Source organism: Rhineura floridana, chromosome 6, assembly GCF_030035675.1.
Source record: "Rhineura floridana isolate rRhiFlo1 chromosome 6, rRhiFlo1.hap2, whole genome shotgun sequence".
Classification (NCBI taxonomy): domain Eukaryota; kingdom Metazoa; phylum Chordata; class Lepidosauria; order Squamata; family Rhineuridae; genus Rhineura; species Rhineura floridana.
Window position 1 is genome coordinate 21,020,621 of NC_084485.1, and position 17,415 is coordinate 21,038,035.

The 17,415-nt window shown below is 40.1% G+C and overlaps 1 protein-coding gene across 6 annotated transcripts in view; it reads left to right on the forward strand.

The window, feature by feature from the left end:
- Positions 1-17,415, forward strand: part of LOC133387101 (serine/threonine-protein phosphatase 4 regulatory subunit 1-like) — a 69,848-nt gene that overhangs the window by 43,772 nt on the left and 8,661 nt on the right. For 5 of the 6 annotated variants that reach the window (XM_061631168.1, XM_061631164.1, XM_061631165.1 and 2 more), the window contains 8 exons: positions 927-1,372; positions 3,086-3,303; positions 5,396-5,485; positions 6,330-6,515; positions 7,752-7,913; positions 10,937-11,037; positions 15,115-15,235; positions 16,913-17,047. In XM_061631168.1, coding sequence (XP_061487152.1) covers positions 927-1,372; positions 3,086-3,303; positions 5,396-5,485; positions 6,330-6,515; positions 7,752-7,913; positions 10,937-11,037; positions 15,115-15,235; positions 16,913-17,047 — 1,459 coding nt within the window. The remainder of the gene's footprint in view (positions 1-926; positions 1,373-3,085; positions 3,304-5,395; positions 5,486-6,329; positions 6,516-7,751; positions 7,914-10,936; positions 11,038-15,114; positions 15,236-16,912; positions 17,048-17,415) is intronic. The other variant, XM_061631167.1, reaches the window with a different exon arrangement.

A 17,415-nucleotide genomic window follows, 5' to 3' on the forward strand; every position in this document is an offset into this window, starting at 1 on the left:
GCTTATATACCATAATAAAATTTGTCATTCTTTAAGCTGCCACAAGCCTCTTTGGGTTGTATCTAGCGCTAATCATACTCAGAGAATACCCACTATATTCGTGGGAATTACTAACTTAGGCCCATTTATTTCAGTGGGTCTACTCTGACTAAACTTAGTGGGATACAATCCTCACTTTCTCCTACAAAAAACTAAAACAGCTACCACTCTGAAAATCATAAGGAAATGTGATCCAAATGCAGAGTTTCTGCAGTTTGGTACCGGACGGGTGTAGCCCTTGTTTGCTTCTGAATGCTGTTGCTCTTTCCTGTACAATTCTTCATGTTGAATATAAGTAGGGAGAAGCAGCTAAAAAGAAACCCCTAAACTGTTTGTTGTTATCTCTAGCATCTCTTAAATGCAACTGTATGCATCCTCAGAAACGGTTCATCAGATTTAGGAACACAGTGAGAACCAAAGACTTTCTAAAGGCAATTTGTGACAGCAGGATAATTTCCAACAATAGGTCCACGTTTCGGGGCTGTTCATTTATACTGTCATCACAATTCTATCCAGAACATTAGTAGTCATTGTTTGTTCTATCCCAACACCACCCCACTCCCCAAAATGTTAGAAGAAGTAACAAGAGGGAGCCCAAGCTTTTAGTTGAACATGGGACCTTCCTGATCAAATGAGCTTGAACCCGTGGCCAATTCCCAATCTCACCCAAGCTAAAATCCTGAGGTGCAAGTAATGAATGAATCACCCAGAGATGCTTAGGTCATCTGAAGCTAACTTTAGCTGATTTTATGAAGCATATTTGAAAGCAAGATCCAAAAGAGAGGTTACAATTATTGCAGTTGGAGTATTATCTAAGATACTATGTTTAAATAAAAACAGTTGCTATGATTTTTTCCCCATTTTGCTAATGCTACTTATGTTGTTAGTTCAGAGGAGCCAGTGGAAAATAAATTGGAATCACTGACGGAGGGGACTGCTAGCTACACATCTTGTTCTGAGAATTCAAATTTGGACGCACGAGAAGGAAGTTCAGTCATATATGTTAACTTTGGAGTAGATCAAACTATATTGACTCTGAGTGACAATGTTGATCCTTATGTGACTAAGGATGTTAAAGAATGTCCAATCAACAATTATCAGGAAGTGAACTCAAGGGTCCAATCAGCAGAGGATGTGTTTAATACTTTCTTATATTGGCGTCCTCCTCTCCCTGATATAAGTCAGGATCTAGAACTGCTTCAGTGCAAAACTGAGATACATGAAGAAAACTGCTTGGCGTCAGAAGTTCTTTGTAATAACTGTGTTGCCAGCAGTGAAATCAAAAAAGTTCTGAAAAGTTTGCAGGAGCACATGGACGACCCAGATGTTCAAGGTAAGATTCTGCATTAACCATGTTTACACTACTCTTGTGTTCCTAGACCCCTGTTCAAAGGATCCTGCTCAGTCCATCATGTTCCTCACAGTTGCTTTACTATAATGAAGAATCATTCTCTCATAGATTGCATGTGGTTCCCTTTAACTACTGTAAACTCTGAAATACATTGCTCTGTATTTAACAAATTGGATGTGATGTTTGTCTGTCTTCAGCAGTATTTTATAAAAAACATTTTGTTGTTCTAAAAAGCATAGGTCCCTGCAGTTTACGGAGGAGCTTTTCCTTCAAGATCCAAAGAGCTCAGAAACCCACTCCATAGTAACCTGGAGCAGGGCTTTTAGCATGTCTGCCCCTGTTCTGTGGAACAGCATTCCTGTTGACATACAGCAGGTGCCCACTATGTATACTTTCTGAAAACAACTGAAGACATTTTTGCTCTGACAAGCCTTCCCAGCTGGATGATTAGGTCTCTGCCATGGGCATCTACTTGGTATTGTTTTTAATCTGCTGCTAATTTCTGTGTATTAAACTTTGTTTTAGGTGGTTTTTACTGCATTTTGTAGATTGCCTTGAGATATGTGGAAGGCACTTAATAAATAAAAGTATTATTATTATTATTATTATTATTATTATTATTATTATTATTTTACTACTTGAGTTGGCATGGCTGGAAGGAATGTAGCCACGTTGGCACTTGGGCTGCCAAAGCACATCCTTAACTGGAGCCCTCAGCTGCTGCTTTTTCTGTTTACTATTGCATGTATGAGTGGATTATAGCCTTAGAAATAAAAAGAGCTGGTGACTGATGATTTTTTTTAGGACTCATGTTTCCCAGTGTCAACTCTGGATTTGACCAGTACAATGGATTCTGGTGTAGTTTGTCTACAAAAACTAGATCTGTGACTGGTTGTGTGAACCGGAATAAAAGCAGGATTGAAATGCAGTCTCGCTGTTTTCAGTAGGACAGTAGTGTTCTAGGATTGCTGCCTTAGTCACCCTCCTTCTAGTAGATTAACAAGCCAGAACCAAACATACTAATCTTGTGTAATAATATCCATATGTAAAATCAAGATCTAAGCTTGGGGTATATACGATAACATAGGGTGATATAGTGAATGAGACATAAGAAACATAAGAAGTGAGAGTAGATGGCAAGAAAGCTAAAAGTAGTAATATATAATTAGGAGCAGTAAAAAGGTTTAAGGAACTCCCGTACTAGAAATTGTACAGTTGCTCTTCTCTGCATCTCTGAACTTTTAATTTCTGTATTATTGTCTATGTGGTGATTTGTGTACCTCATACAAAACCCAGAATCCTACGTGAAGTAGTGCAATCCTAGAAGTATTTTTTTAATTCAAGAAAGTGTTTATGAGATTGCAGTCTTAAAATTCCCACACTTTATTAATCTGTAATTGAGTTATCACTTTTTTAAAAAGTTCATCTGAATCTGGTGTTCCCATATAGACATCAGGGCTAATAGTCATTGATAAAGAAATTCACAAAGGATAGATCTAATCCCATTTCAAGCCATCTGGGCTAAGAGCTATGAAATAATATGTGAATGTTAAAGCTTTTGCAGTACTTACTGTATTTCATTACTCATTTTTCATAGCTTTGTTCTGCTCCTTTTGAGAGAGTTTTTCTGACATAGGTTTTAGGAATTGTAAATGCATGAAAGCAAAGTTAATGGGACTTGTTCCATCTTATCAGCTCAGGTTCAAGTACTGTCTGCTGCACTTAGAGCTGCTCATCTTGATTCTGTTGGTGACTATGAGATCAAGCAGAATGAAGAAGTTAATGGTACCTACCCAGAAGATGCACCTAGTTTGGACTTTGATCCCAATTCAGTGAATGAGTGCTCCTTGTCATCTTTGCCAAGCCAGGGTGAGGCAATTAACCCATCCAGTCCAACTGTGAAAACAATTATGGTAAGTTCAATCATGGTTTAAAAAAATTTTTTTTTCAGGACATCAACCTCTGCTTGTCAGTTATTTTTTTTTACCACTGAAGGCTTCTATTTATTTATTTTGACTTTTAGCCTGCCACCCTGAAAATGTGGGGCACTGGGCTTAAATTTAAAATAGCAGCCAAATGTGACTACAGATTTCACTAAATTATGGCTATATGTTTGTCTAAACACAAGCCAGTATTGACTTCATCCCAGCCCTTATAACCCAGCCATAATACCAATGTCTTGCAGTGCTTCAAATAAATGCTTAGACTGGCAAATCCCCAGGAGAAGGGAGTTTGCGAATTACTGACTGGCCACTGAGAATAGCACCTTCAGCAGAAAGTAGGAAATTGTAAAAGTAGTAACAAGGTGGTGGATGGGGAGAAGAATAAATGAAGCTTGGGATTCTCTGCAATATGTGCCAAAGCAAATAAAACATACTTTGGTGAATTGGTTTTCCTAAAGCAAAAATTGGACTACTTTGTCAATGTTTGTTATATGTAGAATCATTATATTGTAAGTATAGAACAGCACATCTGAAGGTAACCAGAACTGCTGTGATTAAAAATGTATTGATAATTAACAGATACAGGCAGGGGGAAGTGTTAGAGAGATAGTATAGCCCACTCAGTGCCACTCTCTGAAACAGGCTCATAAGTAAGAGCTGAACCACTGCAAAACTGTCTCCAACTCTCAGAGCTGGTCCAAGAGGATACCATGGTATTAATGGTATCAAAAGCTGCTGAGAGATCAAGGAAGAGTAACAGGGTTGTACTGCCCCTGTCCCTATCCTGATAAGTCATCCTTCAGGGTGACCAGGGCTGACTCAGTCCCCAAACTAGGCCTGAATCCAGATTGAAATGGGTCTAGGTCGGAATGGGGAACCTCCAGATATTGTTGGACTGCAACTCATCATCCCTAACCTTTGGTCATGGGGATGATGGGAGTTGGAGTCCAGCAACATATGGATGGCCACAGGTCCTCATTTGTGGTCTAAATAGCTGCCTGGAGCTGAGCCACCGCCACCTTCTCAAGCACCTTGCTTAAAATGGGCATATATGTGACCTGGTGATAGTTGTCATATACCTGTGTCCAGGGTGGTTTTTTTTTTAAAGGAGAGATTGCACTACTCTCTTAAGGTGGCAGCAACACTCTCTCATGCAGTGGTGGATTCACCCACACCTTGGACCCACCTGGTCATGTCTCCCTGGCTACCTCAAATGAGACACGATTGGCAGGATTGAGAGGGCACATGGTTGGTCAAATCACTTGCAAGCACCATGTTCGCATCATCAGGCCTCAGAAGCTGAAACTGATCTCACAAAAACAGACTAGGCGGTGTATTGGATGCCTCGTCAGAAGACATTGTAACAATGGCATCTTAAGTCTTTGCAGAGGTAAGTGATTTTATCCTCAAAGTGCCTAGCAAGTCTGTCACAGCAGGCTTTCAAAGAATATAACATCCCATTTTGTAGGTTAGATCTTAGTAACCTTCACACCACTTGGAATACTGCTACTGCTCATATTGATGGGCAGTTGCATCTTGCCATTCCACAGCGAGACTAGGGCCTTGATGAAACTGCCAGCTCTGTTAGAAAATCTCCCAGAGCATTCAAGAATCCCATTGGATTCCATAAGCCTCCAGGTGCCGACTAGGTGCCGACCATGGATCCCTCCCTCACCCCTGCAGGGAGGAACTGCTGCTGTGAGACCAACCCTCACTAGGAAATGGTCTGACCATGATAACAGGGTTATCCCAACTGCCCCTGTCTCCAGATTACTCCTCTCACACCCTGAGGCAACCAAGTGCATGTCCCACGCTTTGTGTTGGGCCAAAACTGAGACAGCCCCATGGCAGTTATAGAGACTATGAACTCTCATATAGATGTAGCACCTTTTCTTTGTATATTATGTCTTTGTACAGCTTAGTGTAACTTAGTTTACATTCTTTACAACTATAACATGAATACAGTTCTTACAGAGATGCTCACTGAGTTGTATTGCATTTTCATGCAATATTCCAGATATTGTTTAGTTTTTTCATAAATACATAATGTGCATTTTTACAGGACTCAGAAGAGCAACACAGTGGGGCCCACAAAGCTTTACAGACAGAAAAGAATGATTCACCTCATGAAGAAGATAAATCAAAATTACAGGTTGTTTCAAATATTTCTTAATATGGAATAAGGAAGTTCACCTTCCATAAATAAAATATTTTATTTAGACCATTGTCCAGAAACAAGCATTAGTATTTTGGTTTTGACAGATCAGACATTAATTTCTAAACTTGGCAGTGAGTGTAGATCATTCTTGGACATGCACTCATGCCCCACTTTCTTCCCTGCCCTCTTTCATCGGGTAGAAAATAACACCTGTCCCAGCTGAATAGGACATTCATCTTTTCTGAGATCTCCCTTAGCTTGGGATTTTATCCCTGGATACACAGGTGAGAAAAAAAATAGACATGGCATTTCACTTGGACAAAAGTTACTTTCTACGTGGGAAAAGAAATGTGTAGCTCATTTACCAACCTGAGACAGTAACATCTGACTAGACCCTATATTGGGTTGTATTCTGGGTATAATTTGCTTAATTACAATTAAAATAACTAAATTTTGAGATACCAAATCTATCTATCTCATTTATTAACATACACAAACGGTTATCCCCAATTCTACTTTATAACTCAGTGTGAGCCCAAACCTTGTGGGGTGTGTGTCTAATAGTTTGTTGGGCTTGGTGGAGTGGCGTGACAGTTGGCCTGTAAGGATGAGAACTTGAAGAAGCAAACTATTCCCCATGACAGAACTGATGAAGTTTGGCCTATTGTGTATTTTATATCTGTTGCTGTTCTGTACTGGCTCATTTCCATTCTGCAGTTGCCATCTGGAGGGGGAAGATGGAATGCTATACTAGAACAGATGTCTTTCAGTGCTGATATATTCTCTCTTGTTTAATTTATTATTATCAATAATTTACTATTTTTTGTTTTGTCTTCAGGATATCATACCTCAGCCTTTATTGGACCAGTACTTATCTATGACGGACCCTGCTCGAGCACAGACGGTTGATACTGAAATTGCAAAGCACTGTGCATACAGTCTTCCTGGTGTGGCTTTAACACTGGGTAGGCAGAATTGGCATTGCTTGAAAGACACATATGAGACCTTGGCATCGGATGTACAGGTAAAGTCCATAGCAGACAAGGAGCACTTAACGCTACATGTTTTACAGATGTACATGACAGATGTGGGACGAGTATGAGGTACTTGGCACAAGTTCATTTGTACTAGTCTAATAGAGCCCCCAAAGTTCCTGTTAACTATGCTGATTGGGGGAAGGAAAAGCTTCAAAAGACATAAACCTTGAAAATTCTTCAACATTTTAATGCAAATTTCTCCTAACGTACACAATTTTGTATGCAGTTTTGACTCATGTCCACATTTTTGCAAGCTATTTCTCTTAATATAGTGCATTTTTGAATGTCATTTTCACGAATATATTCATTTTTATGTGCACTTCCCCCTAATATATGTGGGGATTTCCTTGCATTTGACTCAGAAACTGCAGTTAGTGCAGAAGGCTGCAGCAAGTTTCCTGACAGGAATGAGACCCTATCAGCACAGAAAATCCCTGCTCAGAGATCAGTAATTCCATAAAGTGCTTGCTTTCCTCACTGGCCCATAAATTGAGTATGGGTTGTTTTAACCATTTCAGCTTCAGGCCATCAGGATGGCATCTTGCCTAGCCAATAGCAACATATACGCATTGCAAGCTCATTTTATACTTAGAAAATAAATTGGACATTATTTTTATGAACTCTGAGTAGCTTAAAATAAACTGAAACCTAATTGGCCTGCAATGTCTGTATGATTCAGGTTATTGTGTATTTAATTTAATTAATCTTGCTATGTATGTCCCACTCCCCTTCCTCTCAAATTCTCCTCAAGACAAGAAATGACATTCTTAGCAGATGTAATGTTGGTGGTAGTCGGGGCTCTAACTGTTTCAACCTTCAGGTGAAAGGTTTGCAAAGGATTCTACAGGAGTATAACTATATGCTGTGGATTGAGTAAGAAGTTATGTTTCCCACAAAACATCCTAGAAAACGTAGCTTTTTATTATCTTTGTGGAAAGTGCCATACTATCTCTAGGGGGAGGCAGTAAGTCATTATAGGCCATTGTGTGCAGAAAGTTAATCCTGGCCTCCTCCTGGACCCTACTCAGGTCAACAACCAAAATGAAGTTAGGATCTGGAGCAATGAACCCAGGCAATTTGGAGGACTGGATAAGATGCCTTGTTTGGTTGGTTAAGCCAGTGCTCTGTCTGATAGCCCTCTTTGTTGGATAGCTCTTTAATACTTTGCTACATTTGCTCAGAAGTATTCAGTTTTGTTTTCAATTTATGTTAATTGCTTACAGTGGAAAGTGCGTCGGACACTTGCTTTCTCTATTCACGAGCTGGCTGTTATTTTGGGAGATCAGCTAACGGCAGCAGATCTAGTGCCTATTTTCAATGGCTTCTTAAAAGATCTGGATGAAGTGCGCATTGGAATCCTTAAACATCTTTATGACTTTCTTAAGGTAGAAGGAGCTAAGTTTTTCACATTTGCTCTGTTTTAGCAATTTTTTTGTCCTTAGAGGCATGGCCTTGGTCTAGAGAAGCACGTGGAAAGGTTCACACATGGTATTTTTTTTGTTTCATTTGTGAAAAGTAACTTTATGCTACATCAAAAGCTGCATCTGTCTGTACCCTCAAAGCCTGCTCCAGAGGGAGGGGATTCCTCTGCAGCAGATTTAGGGAGCACATAAGGGGCTGCAGGAGGGTGGCAAGGAAAGTGGTCCTGTTGTGTGACTAGAAGTCTGCTTATGCAGCATTGGATGCAATCTAGTGTGGGGTGAGGCCCATATTCACATTGTTTTGTATTGCTTCATGTGCTTGAAGAAGTGACAAAAATAGATATAAGAACTGAATGGAGTTATCAGATTTTAATTTTTTAAAAAGAGAAACAATTGAGGACTAGTTTATAAACATTTTTACCATCTCCAGCACCATCTGAAAATAATGAATGATTAACCAATATTAATCATACTTAGAGAAAACCTATTGAAATAAGTAAATTGATTTCAATGGGTCTTCTCTGAATATGACTTACTTTGGATATTGGCCTATGTTTGAAAGCCTCTTAGTCTGTATACCAGCCCAAACTTACGCAACAGCTGCCTCCACTGTGCTGTCTCTATATCTAATACAAAGGTTACTCTGGTGTGTAGATAGTTTAGAGGCCTTGCTTTTAAATATTATGCTATGCTGACACAGGTGAATGGTTTTGAGAACCTCCACATGGGGATTATAATATTTAAACTAGTGTTTAAAGTTGTTAACACACTGCATGAGCAAGCCACTAATATACTGGCTGATATGATCAGGATCTGCTTCCTAATTGGGATATCTGTAAATGTTTTGGCTATTAGAATCTTGAAAGTAAATGAAATTGAATACTTGATTTTTGCTCTGTCCTTTCATTGGCAGAAGGAAGACAGTACTGATATTTATTTCTGTATTACAGTTTTGTCCTGCCCTTCCACTAGAACAGCAAACATGCTTCAGGGCAGTATACTTTGTTCTTTCCCTCCCCATTTTTCCTACAAGCCCTGTTGAGATAGGTTAGGTTGAGGTCTGGTTCAGACATACTGGGAAACCATGGTTTCCTGCTGCGTGACCATTTCGTCTGTTCCCCTTCCCCTATCTTCTCCTTTCATGCACCAGACGAGGAGATTGGAAGCTTAAACTTCTTATTTTAAGGAAATTCCAATTTTCTATTATATCAAAAGACTGGCTTGTTTGAGAGCAAACTGGACCATTATTATTATTATTATTATTATTATTATTAAATGACTTATTATGTGTCCTTCACACAGAGGTCCAGGGCGGGTCACAACAATTTTAAAGCACATTATTAAAACAGTTAAAAACAACAAACTGTGGGAGTTCACACGTCTGAGTCTCACTGTGGTTTAATCGTGAAGCGGGCCTGTTATGACTGAGCCGATGAACCCAAGCTTTGTGGCTGAGTAGGGACTCAAGTCCAGGTTTCCCCAGTCCTGATTCAGCACTCTAGCCAGACTGGCATTTAGTCTGAATGAGATAGAGCCTGAACTGATTTTAGCCTTCTATTTTAATTTTTATATTATTTTTATATTAATTATTTTATATTATTACCTAAAAATATATGCACGTAATTGTGATTAACAAAACAGAGGTTTTTATTGTTATACCAAAACTTTTGGCTTCCGCCTTCATCAGCTGCTAACATATAAATGCTGTTACCAAGGTGGCAGAACTTTTGGATATACTCTCTGGACGCATTGGCACCACATGGCCTGAACCTGGACGACAGTACCAGCATCACTTAGCTTCTGCCAATGAATCCCCTCTGAGCATTCCATCCTCAAAGCTCTATAACTGCCACCTTGGTAACAGCATTTATTTATTTATTTATTTATTTATTTATTAAATTTATATACCGCCCGACTAGCGATAGCTCTCTGGGCGGTGAACATAAAATAGCATAAAAATACAACGAATAACAAAATAATACTAAAATACAATCATCAATCCAATACAATAAACATTTTAAAAAGTAAATCAGTGTAACTTAAAATGCTTCAGAGAATAGGAAGGTTTTGACCTGGCGCCGGAAGGAGAGCAGAGTCGGCGCCAGGCGTACTTCCTCGGGGAGACTGTTCCATGGTTTGGGGGCCACCACTGAGAAGGCCCTAGATCTTGTCATCACCCTCTGGGCCTCCCTGTGAGTTGGAACCCAGAGGAGGGCCTTCGTAGCAGAACGTAGTGCACGGGCCGGTTCATATCGGAAGAGGCGTTCCGCAAGGTATCGTGGTCCCGCACCGTATAAGGCTTTATAGGTTAATACCAACACTTTGAATCTAGCCCGGAAACATATTGGCAACCAGTGCAAGCTGGCCAGAACAGGTGTTATATGCTCGGACCGCTTGGTCCTTGTCAGCAATCTGGCCGCCGCATTTTGCACTAGTTGTAGCTTCCGAACTGTCTTCAAAGGCAGCCCTACGTAAAGCACATTACAGTAATCCAAACGTGAGGTTACCAGAGCATGTACCACTGATGTAAGGTCCTCTTTACTCAAATAGGGATGTAGCTGGGCTACCAACCGAAGTTGGTAAAACGCATTCCTAACCACCATTTGTATGTTAGCAGCTGATGAAGGCGGAAGCCGAAATGTTTTGGTATTACAATAAAAACCTCTGTTTTGTTAATCACAATTACATGCATATATATAGTATTTTATGTACTTTAATTCATTTTAATGTTTTTGTAATTTTTACTGTGTACAATTTTATTATGTATGTGTTTGATTTTGTTATAAGCCACCCTGAGTGCCCTATTATAGGGTAGAAGGGCGGGATGGAAATATTTTAAATAAATAAGTTGTTCTTAGGAAAGAAATGTTTAATGCTTCACCAGTGTGAGCTCAATTAATATTGAAGACCACGTACTAGTCTTCAAGCACCTTTGGAAATAAATAGGTTCAGTTGTGAGGAATCATTCTTTTTTTGTTTTTTTGTAGTTGCTTCATGCTGACAAAAGACGAGAGTACCTTTACCAGTTGCAAGAATTTGTGGTTACAGATAACAGCAGGAATTGGCGATTTCGTTATGAACTTGCAGAGTAAGTAAAACTTGTTTCAGTTTTGTATGTACAGTGAAAATGGAAATGGACCGCCTTCAAGTCAATCCCAACTTATGGCAACCCTATAAATAGGGTTTTCATAGTAAGCGGTATTCAGAGGGGGTTTACCATTGCCTTCCTCTGAGGCTGAGAGGCAGTGACTGCCCCAAGGTCACCCAGTGAGCTTCATGGCTGTGTGGGTATTCAAACCCTGGTCTGCCAGGTCATAGTCCAGTGCTTGTTATTTAATAGTTTGTAATTGTCCTTGAACTATAGCAAGAACTATGCAGAAGATCATTCTGGTGTAATAATTCTGACATCTAGTGGGCAACCTTGTAATTTCAGTACAATCATTTCTGATCACATCTGTAGGTGTTTCTTATTGTGGCTCTAAATATTTTTTGTGTGGATTCCAAAATATAATGTGTCTAGAAAGACAGCTGTTAGATTAGTTTGTACTTTGCTTTCTAAATGCTCTGTTTTATCAAAAGATCTTACTCTTTTTCTAAAGATAATTACTTGTTTTCAAGATTCTTCAGTTACAGAACAACAGTACATTAACAAAAATGTCATACTATCATTCGTGTTCTAATTTATCCTGAGTAATCCAATATTTCTGAAGCATCACAAAATGCTAATAAGACATTTTTCCCCTTCTGGAAGTTGTGTCTGCATTTACATTTGGCTGAGAGTGTCAATTGAGAAGACCTGGTTCAAATCTCACCTCAGCCATGAGCTCCAAAGTGGCTGTAAGCAACCCGTTATTCTCTCACCTTCTGCCCCCTATCTGCAATATAGGGTTAGCAATACCTACTGATGTGTGGTGTGTTCGCGTGAGGTTGAGAGCCAGTGTGGTGTAGTGGTTAAGGTGTTGGACTACGTCCTGGGAGACCAGGGTTCGAATCCCCACATAGCCATGAAGCTTACTAGGTGACCTTGGGCCAATCACTGCCTCTCAGCCTCAGAGGAAGGCAATGGTAAACCCCCTCTGAATACCGCTTACCATGAAACCCTATTCATAGGGTCACCATAAGTCGGAATCGACTTGAAGGCAATCCATTTCGATTTTCATTTCCATGGCCAAGTGTACATACTACACAATTTACCCAATTTGTACCCTTTTGTTTGCTGACGTAATTTATTTTGATAATTCTAGTTTGGTGGCACCAGAGTTATTTATTTATTTAGTATATTTGTATGCTACTTTTCATCACCAGGTGACCTCAAAGGGGCTTCCATAGCAAGAACAAAACATATCAAGAACAAAACAATAAAAAAACAATGGTTTCCCATGGTTTTGTCACATGCTGAGGACAGAGGCTTAGGGTTTTTAAAGGTATTTGGAATTTAACAGATCCATAGGGATAGGATGATGCTGTTAGGTTGTAGTAACTAGCCAAGTGGGCAAAGGTGCTCAATGGGAAAGGGAAAGGCAGTGGGAAACAGGAGGTGTGACTTCATCCTATTTTGGGAAGGTGCACATGTGGCTTCCACAAGACAAAGCCCCAGCAGCTTCTGTTAAAAGGATCTTGGGAGGCATGGTTGGGAAGGGTCTCTTCCTGAGGTCTTTATGGGTTACTGCCAGATACAGTGGGCAGTACAGGGCTCAGATAGTCACTGGTCTAACTTTGGTGTAAAGCAGCTCTATTTATGATCTGAGGCAAGCTCAGTGGCAAGAGCACATGCTTTGCATGCTAAAAGTTTCATGTTGAGTCGCCAGTATCTCCAGTTTATTTATTAGCTTGATTTATATCCTGCCATCCTATAGTATAGTGCTTAGGATGGCTTACAAATATTTAAGGCAATATAAAATCTGCATCGTTAATGATACTATTAATTGTAGAGCAAGGGCCATCGCTCAGTGGCAGAGCATCTGCTTAACATGCAGAAGGTCCCAGGTTCAGTCCTTGGAATCTCCAGATAGGGGTGGGAGAGATCCCAGCCTGAAATCCTGGAGAGTTGCTGACAGTCAGTGCTGAGCTAGATGGTACTAATGCACTATAAAGCAGGTTCCTATGTTTCTATGTTCATACAATTAAACAGCAGTAGTAGTATAAAAATCTTGAATGCTAGGGATAGAAAGGACCTCTGCCTTAGATTTTGGAGATCTGCTGTTGGTCAGAGTAGAGAGTGCAGAGCTAGATGGATCACCTGTATGATTCTGTAAAAGAGAATTTCGAGCAGCCATATATACTGGCCCTCCAGTACCACATAGGTATAAGGTAATGAGGGTGTGGCAACAGTGGTTTCAGGATGTGGCCAGTCATGATTATTGCCTTTCCCGTGTGGATGCACCCATAGGTGTGTCTCCAAAGTAGCACTAAGCCATGGTCCTGTCAGTATAAGGATTTCAGCTTGTGCCATGGGACTGCCCCCTCTCCTCCCCCTGCTCATCCCCTAAATTTGCTCTAGGAGTTACCCTAACCCCCAGAACCAGATTTGGGGAGGGCATGGGGAGTCCCTTTGTGCAAGTAGAAATCTTTGCACTGATGGGACATATTTATTGGATACCACACAAGGTGTGGATTATAATTGCCATGCATTGCTAGTGATCTGAAGCCACCTGTTGAATGAGGAGAATCTGTGTCATGGGTCTAGAGAGGGAGAACTGGAATCTGCTCTGATTGATAAACTACTGTCCTTTTATTGCTAGAAGCTTTGCTGGATCCTTGTTTCACCAAATTGCTTTAATATCTAAGAATTTCTCACAGTTGTTGCTTTAATAAATAAGAATTTATCACAGTTGTATTTGCTAGGAAGTCTTGCTCATGCATGTAATAATAATAATAATAATAAAATAATAAAATTTTATTTCTAGGCCGCCTATCTGGCCGAATTAACGGCCACTCTAGGCGGCGTACATAGACTAAAATATAACATAGAGTAAAATATAACATATAATACAAAACAACAATAAGTATACTCAATCCAAACCTACCCCCATCATACAAAAATTTAAACTAAATTAGACAGAGGTCTCGAATGCCTGCCTAAAAAACCATGTTTTCAGTTCTCGGCGGAAGCCTGTCAGGGACGGGGCATGGCGGAGATCATAAGGCAGAGAGTTCCAGAGGGCGGGGGCCACAATTGAAAATGCCCTCTCTCTGGTCCGCACCAGCTTAGCTGTTTTGACTGGTGGGACCGAGAGAAGGTTGTGGGAGGCTGATCTCGTTTGGCGGCCTATCTGGTGATGCTGAAGGCGTTCCTTTAGATAAACTGGACCAAAACCAGTAGGACTTCTACAATGTTTAACAGAGCTGCAAGTTTAATAAAATATGGTACAGAAAAATGTTTCATTGTTTAAAAACTGTAGAGTGATAAATTGATTAAAAACAATTCCCTAAAATACTGTTTGCATTTGAACAAGCAACAGTCCTATTTTCATTCATTCGTTTTTTATTTATATTGTATTGATTCATTTATTGTATGTATTGTACCCTTATTGTTCTGATTCTTTATTGTTCTTATTGTATCTTTACTGGATATTTCTTTTTGTATTAGGAAGTGCTGTTTTTATTTGTTAATGCTTTATTATTGTTGTGAGCCACTTTGGGCTCAACTTGGTTGCAGGAAAAGTGACATACAAATATTAAATCAAATAAAAAAAGTTATGCTCCACTTGGTACCTCTCTTTTACCTCTGTATCTCAAACTCCAAAGTGACTTACACTTAAGTAGTCCTCCCCCGGCCTGACTCTCTCTCTTACTCTCATTCTTCTACAAAGAGAGAGGCTCAATCGCCAAATTCATCATACATTAAGCAAAGCAAAAGTTAATCAGAAAGTATTACAGCTAAAGGATGGAGCACTCAATATGTATGAAGTAGATTCTAGGTTTGATCACTTGTGGGTTTTTTGTTGTTGTTTTTGCCTAAGATGATAATTTATCAGGACTAGGCTCCATTGCACAAGCAAATCCTTAATAATATGTCATCATATGCTGATGAAACAAAGGAAGAAACTTCCAAGGCTTTGCATTCATGAAAATCCCTTCTCCAAAATTAGCCAGAACAAAGTTAATTTTCAGTAAGAGGACCAACAAGGCAGTGTCGTAAATAATTATTTTTCTTTTATTTTAGGCAACTCATTTTGATACTAGAGCTCTATAATCCCAATGATGTGTATGACTACTTAAGGCATATTGCACTAACACTCTGTTCAGATAAAGTTTCTGAAGTCAGGTGGATCTCCTTCAAATTGGTAGGCTGTTTTACTTTTCCTATGTCTACATTTCTCATGTACGTTATATGTGGTTTACTTTAACGTATTTGGAACCAGTTCCCTTCCTCTTGCTGTCGTAATTTTGAATGCAGTTGTTACCCATGTATGACTGAACCCTCTAATGTGTGTGTACTCAGACTCCCATTGAGAGTGCTGCAGAACCTTTCCTGGAATTAAAGCCTGCACATCACTCTAGCTTGTCTAAATCCACCCACACAACCCCAAGAAAACACACAGAAAATGTAAAGTAAGGGTTGGTTTATTGAAAGCAGACACAGGAAAAATATAGAGTTTTATTTACAGTAAGAATACCGGCAGTATCTACCTAGCATGGTTATTTATACCTTAAAACTAAGAAACCAAGGAGAGACCCTTCACTTAATCATGTTCAAGACTGCAAATGTATAGACTCACATCAGCGAAAGAAAAAAAAAATTAAATAGAGGTATACCTTTCCTGAAGAGCGTTACAGGATTGCATGCTTGGTGAGAGACAGTCTCCCTCTTTTCTCCCCATGGCCAAGCACATCATTCTTATTCTTTCCCTGCCTCAAGCTGCATGTTGAGATGATTTTAGGGAGTGATGAGGTCAGAAGTTTGTTGAAGCCAAGGTGTGCTGCTACTTTTGCCCTGGCAAAGTCTCTAGTTTTGGGCTCAGCATGTAAGCTGGGGGGGGGGGTTCCTATGTGACCAACCAGAGAACAAAGGACTTCTTTGAAATGTAAAGTTAGGGTTTGGTTTTGCCAGATCAACTTTGCAGATAAGCCTGATGTCTCCTGTAAGATATTTAGTGTGAATTCCTGTTTTTGGGAAATCTACTCCTCATCTCTGTGAAATCAGAGGGTGTCATAAATCCTGTCTGAATGGTACCATGGAATAGATGATCGGATTACTCTTTGGGGAAACCTGGAATTCGGATCCTTCTTGGTATTTATTAGCTTAGTAAATATATATGTGCCTGAGGTCAGGAAACTAGTCCTGACCATTTTGAAACTAGGGTCAGCGAGAGGGCTGTTTTCCTCCACTAAAACAGCACTAAAACAGGTGGGGAATCTCCAGTATGTGGGCCAAAGTTGGCCTTTTAGGCCCCCCTATTTGCCCTGTAAACCATTTTCCTTAAGCCACGCCCACCTGTCCCACACCTCATGTCATATGTGATGTCAGGTGTGGGACAGGTAGAGACAACTGTAGAAAGGAGGACTGAACTCCTCGTGCCTCAGGTGATGTGTGGGGAGCTCAATCCTGCTTGGTTCAGGCACACCAGTGAGTTCCTGCTGGAACTCACTGTTGCACCTGAACTCTGCAGAAAGTAAGATTCAACTCTTGATGCATCAGCTGATGCATGGGGAGTACAGTCCTGCTTGGGCAGTATCTTCTACCCACCCCTACAGGCAACCTACCTGCCAATCACCTGACATCATTATGACATGAACTGATTGATAGGTGGGTGTTCCCACCAACCTGTCAAAGTTGGTCTGCGAGGGTGTGAGAGACAAAAATCTCACCCACCAAGCCAAAAAAGGTTTTCCATACCTGCACCAAAACAATGGCTATTAAAGGACAAATCTGTAAGGCGTTCAGTTATTTGTTGTGCCACTAATGTTACCTTAACTTGTTATTACCAACTGCCTGATTCTTTCCTCTGACATTTTTGCAGGTTGTGGCAATATTACATAAATTTTATGCAAACAGTGCAAACTCTCTGGGTTTAAATTTCATTAATGAGTTGATTGTGAGATTCCGGCATTGTTCCAAGTGGGTTGGAAGACAAGCATTTGCCTTCATCTGCCAGGTGGGATTTTCTTTTCCCCCCCTTACATTACTGGGGTGTGAATAGTCTGGCACAGTTATATTGTGTAAGCTAAGCAGGATGTGTAAGGTGCTGGACTACCTGGGAATCATACGTAAGCTAATCTGACCTGTGTGGAATAAGAATGGGGTGTATAATGAATTTATGTCATCAACATTTACAGGAGGAACATGCATAGCTTTGAATTCATGTAATGGGATAAGGAATCTTCTGTCTTCTTAGTCTAAATCTATGCCTATTTGTAACTATATAATATTTTTGTAAGCTGACACATGGAGATGTGGCGTAGCGGCAGGATAACAGGCAAGCGAGGCAGGGGAGTGAGCAGGCAAGGGGGTGGGCGAGCGGGT